This window comes from Schistocerca nitens, chromosome 10, assembly GCF_023898315.1.
Source record: "Schistocerca nitens isolate TAMUIC-IGC-003100 chromosome 10, iqSchNite1.1, whole genome shotgun sequence".
NCBI classification, from domain to species: domain Eukaryota; kingdom Metazoa; phylum Arthropoda; class Insecta; order Orthoptera; family Acrididae; genus Schistocerca; species Schistocerca nitens.
Genome location: NC_064623.1, coordinates 190503876 through 190519354, shown reverse-complemented (window position 1 = coordinate 190519354; position 15479 = coordinate 190503876). Strand labels below are relative to the sequence as shown.

The 15479-nt window shown below is 42.7% G+C and overlaps 1 protein-coding gene across 1 annotated transcript; it reads right to left on the bottom strand.

Annotated features, from left to right (window-relative positions):
* Positions 1-373: 373 nt before the first annotated feature.
* On the bottom strand, positions 374-8640 carry LOC126209986 (elastin-like). The gene is made up of 2 exons (XM_049939096.1): positions 8461-8640; positions 374-1327 (listed from the first exon to the last, which is right to left on the bottom strand). The coding sequence occupies exons 1-2, from the start codon at positions 8638-8640 to the stop codon at positions 374-376; spliced, it is 1134 nt and encodes a 377-aa protein (XP_049795053.1).
* Between the last annotated feature and the right edge of the window lie 6839 nt (positions 8641-15479).

The window sequence follows — 15479 nt, the reverse complement described above, 5'->3', positions numbered from 1 at the left end:
ATTCAAAAATAAATAATTTCTACTTAAAACAGTATCTTTATTGCAAAGTCATAGCAATGACATACATTCTAAGTAAGTAGAAAAGTGATTACGTATCAGTGGCGAAATTTATGAAAATCGAATGGCAGTCTCACATTAATGAAATGAAGAAAATGTAAGTGAATGAAGACGAACAAACAGGGCGTAATGTGGAGTGGAGGTCTGCTGTTTGGTATGAGAAAGCTGCTTTTCAGGTACTATAAAGCCCATTCGACACCATTTAGGAGCCACCTCCAATTCATGGTTCGGTTCACACGCCGTCACTAATTTGGGGACAGATGTCGAGATCCCCACCGATGGCAGTCTTCTGACACCTCAGTGCTGGATGAGAGCTTTAATGGTAGCTCTTGTAGGTTCCAGCGTAGCCGTGTCCAGACAGTAGGCTGCCAGAGTAGGCACCACCGTACAGACCGGACGACAGTATCCCACTGGAGCCGTATCCACCAGCCAGGAGTCCAGAGCCGAGGTACCCGGACGACAGCCCCGCACCACCGAGTCCGTAGCCTCCTCCGAGTCCGGACCCGAGACCGCCGCCGGCTAGGATGGCACCACCGGAGAAGCCGGAGCTGACCGGCACCGGGACCGCAACGGGCTGGGCCACGGGCACGCGGACCGGTACGGGCTGGGGTACTCCGACCGGGACCGGCTGGGGGACGCGGACGGGGTACGGCTGGGGGACCGGGACGGGGACCGGCCTATTGACGGCGACCGGGACGGGCCTGGGCACTTCCACGGGGTAGGGGCTGGGGACGGACACGGGCACCGGGTGGGGGACCCTGACGGGCACCGGGTGGGGTACGGGGACCGGACGGTTGACGGGGACTGGGACTGCCTGGGGGACGGGGACGGGGCGGTCGACCGGGACGGCGACGGGTTGGGGGACCGGTACCCTGACAGTCTGCACCACGGTCTCTGTGGGCTGGACTGTCACGATGGGCCCGCCGATGCCGACGGCGCCTCCACCCAGTCCGATGCCGCCGCCTCCCAGGGACCCGGCGCCGAGTCCGGATCCCAGGCCGATGGATCCAGCACTCAGACCGCCGCTGGAAGCCAGGCTGATAGCTCCGGCACTCAGACCACCACCGTAACCGTAGCCCCCGGCGTAGCCCAAGCCGCTGCCGATGTAGCCGCCGCTGATGCCCCCGCCCAGCAGAGCTCCTCCACCGATGAAGTCGCCGATGGAGTGCGCCCCGGTGAGGATGCCACGTTTGTCGTGCTTCTTGGCCGTGTAACTGCTGCGAGCCTCTTCCGCTAGTGCTGACGCGACCAGCACGGCGGCGAGGTATACCTGTTGAGACAGAGGTGTACAGTGACTGCTTCTCGGTAACACCTCACGAACAGAACCTGCTGTCGTTAAAGATAACACGCGTTTCACAGAAGCTCATCTTTACTCTGATATGGAGTGTTATGGGACCATTGCTTTTCACAATACATATAAATGACCTTGTAGGTAGTGTCGGAAGTTCCATCCGGCTTTTCACGGATGATGCTGTAGTATACAGAGGAGTTGCATCATTAGAAAACTGCAGCGAAATGCAGGAAGATCTGCAGCGGATAGGCACTTGGTGCAGGGAGTGGAAACTGACCCTTAACATAGACAAATGTAATGTATTGCGAATACATAGAAAGAAGGATTCTTTATTGTATGATTACATGATAGCGGAACAAACACTGGTAACAGTTACTTCTGTAAAATATCTGGGAGTAAGGGTGCGGAACGATTTCAAGTGGAATGATCATATAAAATTAATTTTTGGTAAGTCGGGTGCCAGGTTGAGATTCATTGGGATCGTCCTTAGGAAATGTAGTCCATCAGCAAAGGAGGTGGCTTACAAAACGCTCGTTCGGCCTAGAGTATTGCTCATCAGTGTGGGATCCGTACTAGGTCGGGTTGACAGAGGAGATAGAGAAGATCCAAAGAAGAGCGGCGCGTTTCGTCACAGGGTTATTTGGTAACCGTGATAGCGTTACGGAGATATTTAGCAAACTCAAGTGGCAGACTCTGCAAGAGAGGCGCTCTGCATCGCGGTGTAGCTTGCTGTCCAGGTTTCGAGAGGGTGCGTTTCTGGATGAGGTATCGAATATATTGCTTCCCCCTACTTATACCTCCAGAGGAGATTACGAATGTAAAATTAGAGAGATTCGAGCGTTTACGGAGGATTTCCGGCAGTCGTTCTTCCCGCGAACCATACGCGAGTGGAACAGGAAAGGGAGGTAATGACAGTCGCACGTAAAGTGCCCTACGCCACACACCGTTGGGTGGCTTGCGGAGTATAAATTTACATGTAGATGTAATCAGAAGAACGAAATTACATAGCAACGTTTCTCACACCCATTTTATGATGAATGGGGAGGAATAGAACTTTTTCTCAATGAATCTTTAACAATTCAGGAAGAATCCTAAAGGTGAAAACATAGCAAGCTTCACTAATACAGGTCATCTTGCAAGCAAGTAATGCAAGTTATAAAGAATCAGCCTCGTATAACATTACACTCTTTTTGTAGAGATAACGGACACCTTGTATACTATCGATTCTTGCATAGGCCAAAATTATCTCGGATGTTTCGTTGAAAGAATTACATACGTTTTTGTATAGGATGTGTTACCTTTCAGGCTAAAATGCATACAAAGAAATCAATTTGTTACAATCTGTATGTATGGTTAAAATCGCTCTTCTTATCAAAATGAAATAACGAGAGGATATAAAATGTAAACTGGCAATGGCAAGGAAAGCGTTTCTGAAGAAGAGAAATTTGTTAGCATCGAGTATTGATTTAAGTGTCAGGAAGTCGTTTCTGAAAGTATTTGTATGGAGTGTAGCCATGTATGGAAGTGAAACATGGACGATAAATAGTTTGGACAAGAAGAGAAGAATAGCTTTCGAAATGTGGTGCTACAGAAGAATGCTGAAGATTAGATGGGTAGATCACATAACTAATGAGGAGGTATTGAATAGAATTGGGGAGGAGTTTGTGGCACAACGTGACAAGAAGAAGGGACCGGTTGGTAGGACATGTTCTGAGGCATCAAGGGATCACCAATTTAGTATTGAAGGGCAGCGTGGAAGGTAAAAATCGTAGAGGGAGACCAAGAGATGAATACACTAAGCAGATTCAGAAGGATGTAGGCTGCAGTAGGTACTGGGAGAGTAGCATGGAGAGCTGCATCAAACCAGTCTCAGGACTGAAGACCACAACAACAACAAAAACAACGACCTTTTTGACATTCTTAAAATTCACGTCATTAATTGTACAATCCAATTGTAATTATTAAATTTGTTTCTGGATTTATTCATAAAATAATGATATAATTTGGTAAAGATTCTTCTTTGCTAAAGAAAGCTTGTACACTCTTTTGCTTTCTAAACTCTTTGCAATAATGTGAGTACCGCAGAATGTGAGTAGTGGTGGGCATGCCTCTGATGGAAGAAGACGCTTTCTAAGTTTGTCACCAACAATGTAATTATAAGTTCTTTTTTAGATGTGGAAAATGTAAAAACGGTGTGATGTTGAAAGATATGGTTCAGATGGCTCTGAGCACTATGGAACTTAACATCTGAGGTCATCAGTCGCCTAGAACGTAGAACTACTTAAACCTAACAAACCTAAGGACATCACACACATCCATGCGCGAGGCAGGATTCGAATGAGAATTTTAATAGTGATGTGCGGGAGGGTAAGATTACAAACTCAAATGGCAAATTCCATCTTCGTATGTTTCCAAGCGACTCTCGACACTGTACATCATCCACAACTAACCTAGATATGAGCACACGTAGTATCTGCGCCAATATGTAATTTGTTAGATAAGTATAATACTTGGCTAACAGAATGCCGTAAGTTTCAATGGACGGCAAATGTTCCGTAAAATCGAAAATGATAAAAGTATTAATCAAACGAAGCGTAACACGACATCTAACTTTCCCTATATAGACGTTTTCTGATGACATTTTAATTCTGTCACGGACAGGAAAGGGAGTTCAAATGGCTCTGAGCACTATGGAACTCAACATCTGTGGTCATAAGTCCCCTAGAACTTAGAACTACTTACACCTAACTAACCTAAGGACATCACACACATCCATGCCCGAGGCAGGATTCGAACCTGCGACCGTAGCAGTCGCGCGGTTCCTGACTGAGCTCCTAGAACCGCTAGACCACCGCGGCCGGCGGAAAGGGAGTGAAACAGCAGTTGAAAGGAATGGACAGTGTCCTAAATGGAGGTTATAAGGTGAACATCAACAAAAGCAAAACATTGACAGTGGAATGTAGTCGAATTAAATCAGGTGATGCCGAGGAAATTTGATTAGGAGTCGAGATAAAGTATTAAATAATTTTTCTTATTTGGGAAGAAAAATAACTGATGATGGCCGACATGGAGAGGATATAAAACGTAGGCTGGCAATGGAAAGAAAGGCGTTTATGAAGAAGAGAAATTATTATCACAGAATACAGCTTTTTAGTGCTAGGAAGCCTTTTAAAGTATTTATGTGGAATGTAGCCTTGTATAGAACTGAAACGTGGACGATTAACAGTTTAGACTAGCACGAAATAGAAGATTTTGAAATGTGGTGCTACAAAGGAATGCTGAAAATTAGATGGGTACATCGCGCTACTAATGAGGAGATACTGAACAGAACTGGGAAGAAAAGAAATTTGTGTCACAACTTAACTAGCAGAAGATATCGGCGATAGGACACATTCTGAGATATAAAGGGATGACTAATTTAGCACTGTAGGGAAATGTGGATGGTAGAAATTGCAGAGGGAGATCAAGAGACGAATACAATAAGCAGATTCAGAAGGGTGTAAGTTGCAGTAGTTATTCAGAGATGAAGAGATTTACACAGGGTAGAGTAGTATGGAGAGCTGCATCAAACCAGTCTTCGGAGTAAAGACCACAGCAACAAGAATACATAAACGAAGAGAATGATGTTCAGGACGCGAACGCAATCGCGAAAGCACGCCATCAATAGAATGCAGTAGCACAGAAATTCGATAATACTGATTCGATGTGATCCCCAGCATGCATTGTACAGTCACTTTTCGAGTATGTACAGGATCTTCCAGAAGGAATGGCCAGTATTCAGGGATATGGCAAGAACGTTCATTCGAAGCAAGAATCTCACGTAAATGTGGCCTCTAAAACGCATACCTCATGAGCTAAGAGCACATCTTCATCTTTGATACTGTGAAACAGATCTCTACTATGGGATACTCTTTTCTGCCTTCCACATTCTGAGAGGAATAGTATGACGCCAAACATGAACAAGATGTCTAGTAACCATGGGCTCTAAAAGTGCATAGCTTAAGAACTGTGACCACTTGCTCATCTTCGCTACTGTGCAAAACGTATCTTCCACCAAAACAAGTGCTCATTGCACTTGACGTATTCATTTTAGAGTCAATGTTTATCAGCCAATTTTTTCGTTCCAAAATAAAATCTAAAGCTTTCAGTAGAGGAGATCTGTTTCACAGTATTGGAGACGAAGAAGTGCTAATGGCTCTTAAGGCGTGCATTTCAGAGCTCATGTTTTCTAGACTCTTTCGCTTCGTTCAGTCATATCCCTCAATATTGACTATTCTTTCTGGGACGCACTGTTTGTTGATATAGAAATTTCATAAAAATTGCATTAGTCCAGTTTGAAATATATATAATTAACTACGTAATATGCTGCATTGATGTTTTATGATACTTAATGGGTAACTGTGACATCGAAACCAATATTATAGAATATCTTTTTGGTCAGCTGTGGCCTACCTACCTTAATGAAAAAACGGTATTTAAAACTGTGGTACTGATTTCTTTTGTATTACCTGGAGACTAGCATCAGAAACACACGTAACTTTGTTTCATCTACATGGACGAGTTCACATTTTGCACATGAGACTGCCTAGCACAAAACAACACATAGGTGGTATCCGAACACTTTGATACACATAAGAGGAATTCGGTATGTCTAATGCTCCTGTGGTTTCTATAAAATAATGTATACATACATGGGCTGACAAAAACTATTTTACGTGGATATAGATCCGGAAACGCTTTACTTCTATATTAGGTCTGATTTTATACATAGCTCTTTGTAGTGCTGTACTGGTTAAAAACGCTCAGGGACGGAACGTGTCACTATTTCGCTTGAAATCCTTTCTTACACGAATTGTTCAAACAGCGCTCCGTTAGCACAGCTACATACATCACCAAGAGGTCATTTTAAGCATAGGATGCGCTGTTGTATCCCTGTACGACTGCGTACAGCTCACAGTTTTACAAAATATGCGCCCCATGCCCCTCCGCATCTTACAGCGGGATTCCATACGTTGCAGATGTCAAACTCCCTCTGATATAATAATCTTGTACAGTTGGGTGCAGACGTTGTGGCATCCAGGGATTTGGTCCACCTGTTGCCGTCCGTTTCTCAAGCAATCTGGTGTTTAGAAATCAGGGAGCATTAACGCTGAAGCATGGAGGAGCACAGGGTTCATGTTTCGTCGTACTGATGAAAGCATATGTCTTAGCACACCGGATAGTGCTCTTTAAAACAGGTATGTAAGTACGTAAGTTTAGTGTGGATGGAAGAACACTATGCCCTAACAAATAGTCACAAACAATGTTTGTGAATTATAATATTGCCAGACGTAACCAAGAGCGCGTTTTGTGTTAGGTAGAGTTTATATTTCTCTGTTGGTGAGTTTTATTCCCAAATGTTTCCCCTGATCAGAGCACTATGAACAGTTCGAAGATAATGATTCGTAACATGAAAATAAAGAGTTCCCAGACGCATCGTCACGTGATATGTATTCTGTTTGTGTTTGTGATTAACGTTTTCTGAAAGTTAGGCTATACCTTTAGTTAAACCTCATATAAACAGATATTTATCTTTTTAATGGTTAGATAAATAATGATATACCGTAAAAATGTTTATACATTCGTTCTAATAATTATGTATGATTCCCGTGTGTATGGATGTGTGCAGGGGCGTGTATGCATACGCACTTGTGTGTGTGTGTGTGTGTGTGTGTGTGTGTGTGTGTGTGCATGTGAGTGTATGTTTTATCATATGTGTCTTCGATGTGCTAAAGCAGAAGACTACGTATCGAAGGCTGGTTGAATGGAGATTGCGCTTCGAGCAAGGATTAACTCAGAAAAAGTTCTTTTAATCCAATGAAGTTAAAGTTAGTGAGAAGTATTTACATCAGTCAGTCACCGATGACTTCTAAAAATTGAAAATTCACTTTTTTGATTAAGAGAAAGCAACGTATACAGTAGAATTACCAAGTAAGCAGCAACCAGTCACAAAAACATGTTTTCTTTATTTACTTTTGCAAATCGATTTCAACTGGTTAACAGCCATCTGTTGAAATCGATTTGCAAAAGTAAATAATGGAAACCTGTTTTTGCGACTGGTTGCTGCTTACTTGGTAATTCTATGGTTTACGGTCGCTGCACAACTTGGGAACAACATGGAGCCCAGGATCCATAACGTATACAGTGTTATTTTCAGAAGATGGTACCACAGTGTTTGCAGATATTCTCAAAAATAGCCTCAGCTACTACGAAATATTTCCAATACTTTACTAACTACGGTTAGGATGTGCAGTGCTGTTTTATTACTGACGCTTTGGATCATTTGAATAATATTAAAAGTTTATGTATTACTTCCTCATGTTCAGTCTGCGATTTTCACGATATGTCGTGTACGTATCCGTACTGATACTGTGCTTAAAAAACAAGTATGATTCTAGAGCAATTGTCTTTCTTGATTTTTATAAATTTTTGATGGTTTATGTATTGCAGGTGTCTGACGATGATTTTTGACAACTGAAACTACTAGCAATATTAGAAATTCTCATTAACAGCTGATTTAAGTGCAATAGCACTTTTAATAAACTTCCATTAGCGTATTTGAAGACTATTGGTTCCGAAACGAACCCCTGTGGGACACTCAGGCACTCACCAGAGCAGCGGTCCTCATGTTGCTTGAGTCGTTGCCAGTTGCCAGAGGACGTCAACTGATACCTTGACCAGCCCCCTCGTCCACTATATATACGCTCCCTCCACCTGCTCGGTGGTCTCCCAGTTTCCCGCGCACAGGAACGGGGGCAAGTTTTCGAGATCGAAGCCGGTCCACAGCATATCGTAAGGCTAACTTCCCCGGATCTCTCTCGAGCGAGCAACCAGTTGGCGGGCGAGTGTCACAGGTGGTCGGATCACCTGTAAAATTCTTCGGCGCTTAAGGCAGGGCGGTAAGGGCGACAGGGAGAAAGAGACGGACGCGCCTCGGAAGAAATTAAATCATCTTTCCCCGCGCGACTTTCTCCGGCGGTGGACTCGACGATGCGGGAGACACCGCCGGTACCCAAATGGCCAGTCGATTGCGAAAGCGCCTAAGTGACTTCCAAGCTAGTGCGTGCACGCGCTTCCGGTGGCCGTCGATTCTGTGTCGGACTGCAGACGGCGTAGAGCGCTGGGCGCGCCTTTTGCGAGGAATGTCGCGAGAACTCGTCCAGCGGGAAGCTACCGGCCGCCTGCAGACTTTCTCCGAGCGCACGTGCCACCGGCTCGCTCGCTGCTCTGTCTTTTGTCGTTTCACGATACATTTAGACTCGGCTAGAGAATGGTAATCAGGGGTAAAGTACAGCGAGCGAAAGGCTATTTACAACATGTACAGGAAACTAGGCGGCAGTTATAAGAGTCGAGGGGCGTGAAGGGGGAAGCAGTGGTTGAGAAGGGAGTGAGACACGGTTGTAGCCCATCGCCGATCTTATTGAAACTGTACTTTGACCAAGCAGTAAAAGAAACCAAAGAAAAAATTGGGGTAGGACTTGAAGTTCAGCGAAAAGAAATAAAAACTTTGGTGTTTGCCGAGGACATCATAACTCTGTCAGAGACAGCAAAGGGACTTGGAAGAGCAGTTGAACGTAATGAGCAGTGTCTCTAAAGGATATAAGGTAGCCATCAACAAAAGCAAAACAAAGATGATGGAATACAGTCGAATTAAATCAGGTCATGGTAAGGAATTAGATTAGCAAAAGAGACACTAAAAGCACTAGGCGAGTTTTGCTATTTCTGCAGCGAAATAACTGATGACTGCCGAAGGAGAGAGGATATAAAACGTAGGCTGGCAACAGCGAGAAAAGTATTTCTAAAGGAAACAAATTTGTTAACGTCGAATGTAGATTTCAGTGTTCGGAAGTCTCTCTGGACGTATTTGTACGGAGTATAGCCATCTAAGGAAGTAAAATATGGAAGACTAACAATTTCGACAAAAAAAAAGAATAGGAAATTCTGAAATATATAGGAAGTCTCTCTGGACGTATTTGTACGGAGTATAGCCATCTAAGGAAGTAAAATATGGAAGACTAGCAATTTCGACAAAAAAAAGAATAGGAGCTTCTGAAATATAGTACTACAAAAGAGTGCTGAAAATTAAACGGTAGATTATGGAACTATTGAGGACGTAGTGAACAGAATAGGGAAGAAAAGAAATTTATATCACAGCACGATCAGAAGAAGGGATCAGTTAATAAGACACACTCTGAGACATCAAGGGATCGCCAATTTAGTACCGGAGTGTGGGTGGTACAATCGTAGAGGGAGACCAAGTAATGGATATAGTAAGCAGATTCAGTACGATGTAAGGTGCAATAGTTATTTGGAGATGAAGAGGCTTTCACAGGATAGCGTAGCATGGAGAGCTGCATCAAAACAGTCTTCGAACTGAACAACAACAACGACCTACTCATTTGGGACCATTCTACAGTAATCAGTATCTTTCGTACGTATACATCTACGCAGTGAGTCATTATTAGATAGGTGATATTATTAGTGAGTCTGATCAAGAACTTCATACGGACATATGCTCTGTTCCGAATGGTTTCAAAGATAGAACACATTTAAAGGGGTTGGTAGAAATTTTTTAGCCGTATTTTTTTATTAGCTTAGAAAGTTACTTACAATATTCATGTAAAGTTTGCCATAAATGATCCACGATTTATTGTACGGCGGTCTGGCTCATCCGAGCGCTCGAATGTAATTGACGTAATACAGTAGTCCTGTAGGGGTCCTGCTGGTTTCGGATAGTATCACAGAGGGCATCAGTATCAACTAAAATACTATCCTCAACAAGATTGATCTTCGCGACATGATTCGTTTACGCTAAACGGTCTAAAAGGACGTGCTTGTTCCGCGTTTGCCTTGCCTGTCACTTCGCTTGTTTTTTTTATACGAAATGTGCTTGAAAATGACGATCAAATGTATTTACATGGCTAGAAAAGGTTCTAAATATAATCCAAATCGTGCAAAAAGCTCTTCAGTTGCTAAGAGGAAGCAGTTAATCGATATAATTCCGTCAAAATGAGAGTGTTTCGGGAATCGGCGGAAGAAAGGCTATCTGTTCAGTGCTGGCATTGTCGATTAAAGTTTTGCTCAATTTAAGTATTAAGACAACACAACCTGAAACTTCAAAGTTTGTTCTTTCAAAACAATATTTTTCAAATTGGCGGGAGCAACTACTCATGAAATATACATGCAGTTACACTATATAGTTTTGTAGCTTATGAGTCGACGTTTTTTCTACCGTCGCACGTAGGATTTTTGCAATATAGTTAAATTCCGATTATGGGTGCACATTTTTATAACGACTCTTTTGTCGAAAAACTTGCATTTTACTTCAAGTGCCGCAATTTTGTTAAAAACTATTTTTAAAAAAATACCCCTACGTAAACGTTAGACAACATCATCAGTTTCATTGCTGTTCTTGAAATTTTGTTCTAGGTTGGAAATCGTGGTGTTCAGAGCTCCTACAAACTGCCCTCACACTTCACGAAGGCCTTTCGTCGACGTAGTCTCCATTGGGAGCAAGATTTTTACTTAAAAACTACATAATACAATCTTAACGGTGTACAGTAAAGGTCTAAAGCCAGTTTGGTAATTTGTTGCTTATTTAACTGATACATCGTGAATACCGGTTCCAAAGTCGAGCGCCATCCTGGCCTATCTCCCTGGTGGATTTATACATTTCTGTATTATTCAAACGAACGATGGTAGTGTAGGGGAAGTTGAGGGCACAATTTGAAACAGGGCACTTGTGGTTTATCAAGTCGGGAAATAGCCTCAGGTTGTCCTACAAGAGATACCTCAGCTGCAGTGCATGCATGTAGCGCGAGACTTTCGATAATCTTGCGCTCTCTTCGCGCAAACTAATAGTAGTAGTAAGGTATTCTGCCTTACGGCAGGTCTTGTCACGGGTTAAGCCTCTTCCACTGTTGTCTGTCCATAGCCAGTCTTTTCATTTCTGGATATTTGTCTCCTTTGATATTGTCCAGCATTTGATATCTTCTTTTTCCTCTTCCTCTTTTTCCCACAACCATTCCTTCTATTCCTTCCTTCAGTAAACAGTCCCTCCTCAAACAATGTCCAGTCCAGTTCCGTTTTTTGTGATGACTTTCAGCATGTTTCTTTCTTCTCCAACTCTTCTCAATACTTTTTCATTCCTTACTCGGTCTTCCTATTTCACTTTTTCCATTCTTCTCCATATCCACAACTCTAGTACCTCCAGTCCTCTTTCATCGCCCTTCCTCAATGTTCATGTCTCCGCACAACGCAGTTAATCGTTCCAGATGTAAAATTTGGCAAGTCTTTTCCTCAGATCATTGTTTAGTGGTCCGCATAGTAATTTCTGCTTCCTCTTGAATCCTTCTTTTGCCATTGAAATTCTTTCCCTAATTCGTGTTGAGCAAACTAATAGACCTAGGTAAAAATGAATAGGAAATTTAATGCAGTTTAATTTTGAACTGTGACACGTTTTCGCCGGAGACTGCGATTTTCAGGTTATTCAAGGACAATGTACACAACATATTAAATATGTTCTACCTCGGAAACTACTCGGAATATGACATATGCCCATACGAAGGTTTATGTCACACCAGAAAGCATGCATCTTTCCTCCTGACTCACTCTTTATATGTACCTGTGCATATAGACGATGAAGCAGAATATCAACGAAAGATGGTTCAAATGGCTCTGAGCACTATGGGACTCAACTGCTGTGGTCATAAGTCCCCTAGAACTTAGAACTACTTAAACCTAACCAACCTAAGGACAGCACACAACACCCAGCCATCACGAGGCAGAGAAAATCCCTGACCCCGCCGGGAATCGAACCCGGGAACCCGGGCGTGGGAAGTGAGAACGCTACCGCACGACCACGAGATGCGGGCTCAACGAAAGAATTTCAGATGTTTTTCAAGGATATTTTCAGGTTTCCTGTTGTTCTTTATACATAAATAATTTAGTTTTACTCGCTTTTCTACCGTAGTTACATCTGTTTCTGTGAAAATAGTTTCACAGCAGTAAGCTTTTTCGACACAGAGAGCCACAGCCACACATTTATTCAAAATCCATTTTCTGTCTTGGCAGTCACTGTGATTTACATCACACTACCAGATAATGTCGGGCCTGTGACATTTTCTACTGCTACGCCTATCGTCGTACGCCGTCACCCTGTGTGGATGCATAGAAATTTGTGGCTGCCATTTTGGTAGCTAACTGCTGTCGCAGTAGACACACGCGAGAACAATGATCCATACTCGTCGACAATTTAAAACAACGTCACGGCCGAAGTGGCATTCGTACGTAAACATAAAATACTCATAATATATCTCATAGAAAATAGCGCTGCACGTGTTTATTCGACGCATTCATGGATATAGTAAACGACAGTTCTAAGTTATACCGATAAATAGTCACCATTGCTCAGCTTATCCCAACTATCTATAGATGCCGGGGACACAGTGAGGCTATTGTGTATTTCCTCCTACAACTTACACATTTTAAAAATATACGTATTCCACCTCGCATACACAAGCGTATTCAGACTTACGTTACTTCATATAGGAAGTCATTCTATAAATATGAGTCGAAACTTTAAAACAAGACTACATTTACATCTACATGATTACTCTGCAGCCGGCCGCGGTGGTCTAGCGGTTCTGGCGCTGCAGTCCGGAACCGCGGGACTGCTACGGTCGCAGGTTCGAATCCTGCCTCGGGCATGGGTGTGTGTGATGTCCTTAGGTTAGTTAGGTTTAAGTAGTTCTAAGTTCTAGGGGACTTATGACCTAAGATGTTGAGTCCCATAGTGCTCAGAGCCATTTGAACCATTACTCTGCAACTCACAATTAAGTATCTGACAGTGGGTTCTTAAACCACCTTCAAACTATTTCTCTACCGTTCCGCTCTAGAAAAGCGCGCGGAACCTCTTATTTTATGATGATGACCATTTCTCCCTACCACGGCGCCAAAAAAATATTTTTACTCTTTGAGGAGAAATTTGGTGACTGACGTTTCATTAGAAGATCCTGTCGCAACAAAAAATGCCTATGTTCTAATAACTGCCATCCCAATTCGCGTACCGTATCCATGGGACTTTCTCCCCTACTTTGTGATAACACAAAACGTGCTGCCCTTCTTTGGACTATTTCCATGTCCTTCGTCAATCCTACGTAATGGTTTCCATACCGATCAGCAATACTTCAGATGACGTCGGACAAGTGGTGTGTAAGCAGTCTTCTTAGTAGGTCTGTTGCGTTTTCTAAGTGTCACCGGCCGGAGTGGCCGAGCGGTTCTAGGCGCTTCAGTCTGGAACCGTGCCACCGCTGCGGTCGCAGGTTCGAATCCTGCCTCGGGTATGGCTGTGTGTGATGTCCTTAGGTTAGTTAGGTTTAATTAGTTCTAAGTTCTAGGGGACTTATGACCTCAGATGTTGAGTCCCATAGTGCTCAGAGCCATTTGAACCATTTTTTCTAAGTGTCCTGTTAATAAAACGCAGTCTGCTTTCCCCACAAGTTTAAGCTATTCGTGATTGTAATCCCTAAGTACTGTATCTAGTTGACTTTACAGCTTTTAGGTTTGTGTGATTTATCGTGTAACCGAAATTCAACGATTATTTTCTTAGTACTCACGTGGATGACTTCACACATTTCATTATATAGAGTCAACTGCCACTTTCTGTACCAATAGATGTGTAAGGCATTATTCAGTCGGTTTTAATCAGCTGACTACTTTAGAAGGCGGCAAATTACAGCATTGTCTGCAAATAATTTAAGATGGTTCCTCAAATTTCCTCCTAAATCGTTTATGTAAATCAGTATGTAAATCAGTTTATGTAAATTTCTGCTGTTCTTCATACAGATAAACCATTTTCATTATATACTAGAAACAGAAGACGTGTTAATGCTAATGAGAGAATAAATATTTGGTCTAAGATTGATGGAGTATTGACTAAGTACATTAAAGTACAAGGTGATATTACTGTATATTATTTCTTAATAAAGTACCTTATCCTAAAAAAAAATTCAGCTACTGAAGCATCTTTGTCTTCTAAAGGGTGCGGGAGTTCCGACTCCTGGGGAGGTGGGTGGGTGTTATTTCATGGCTGTGTGGAGCTGTTGCATAACGCCGCAACCACTCAGAAGCTCTTCTTGAACAACCTCATTTGGTACGAAACTGAAGCTGTCAACCATTTTATATACTGGCATTCTTGGCCTCCGGCTGTATCTTCTCCTCCTGTAAGGCATGGCTGTGTGTATCGTGCGGCTGCCTCGAGTCGATATTTCATGGCTGTGTGGAGCTGTTGCATAACGCCATATGCCATGGCATATCACTCTTACTCGGGAAACGGCAGATATTACTTCTTTTTTACTCGATGACGTCAGTTATTATAGCCTGAGATCTTTCTGACATAAAGTCACGAATTAATCTGCACAACTGCAGCGATACTCCATGAGCACGCAATTTGATTAGCCGCTTGTGAGGAACATTGTTAAATGCCATCTGGAAATCTAAAAATATAGTGTCAGTCTGAGATACCTTGCCTATAGCACCCATTACGTCTTATGTTTCACAACAACGAAATTTTTTGAATCCGTTCTGACTGTGACTATAGACCGTTACCTTCAAGGTAATTCACACTGCTAGAACACAGTATGTGTCCCAGAATACTACAGAAAATCGACGTTAGTGACATAGGCCTGTATTTTAGCGAATGACTCCTCTTGCCTCTCTTGGGCGCTTGTGCAACTTTCCAGTCTTTAGGTACGGATATTTCGACGATCGAGCGGTTGTATATGATTGATAAATGCGGAGCTATTACATCAGGGAATATTTTCTAATATCGAAATTTAAAACTTCCACAAGTTTTAGGAAATTGTAGGCTATCATATACTGCAATAACACACATTAATTGCAGACCAGCTACCTGGGCATTTACTTGCGAAACTTATACTGCTCAGTTTCACCAAACACGCGGTTGAAATTCTCTAAATAACTATAGCTGGGTAATTTTTTTTTACTTTCAATATGTGGTGAAATTACTTCCAGACTTCGTAGTGTTGGGCAGCCACCTCTCTTTACAGCATGCGAGCATATTTCCATTTCC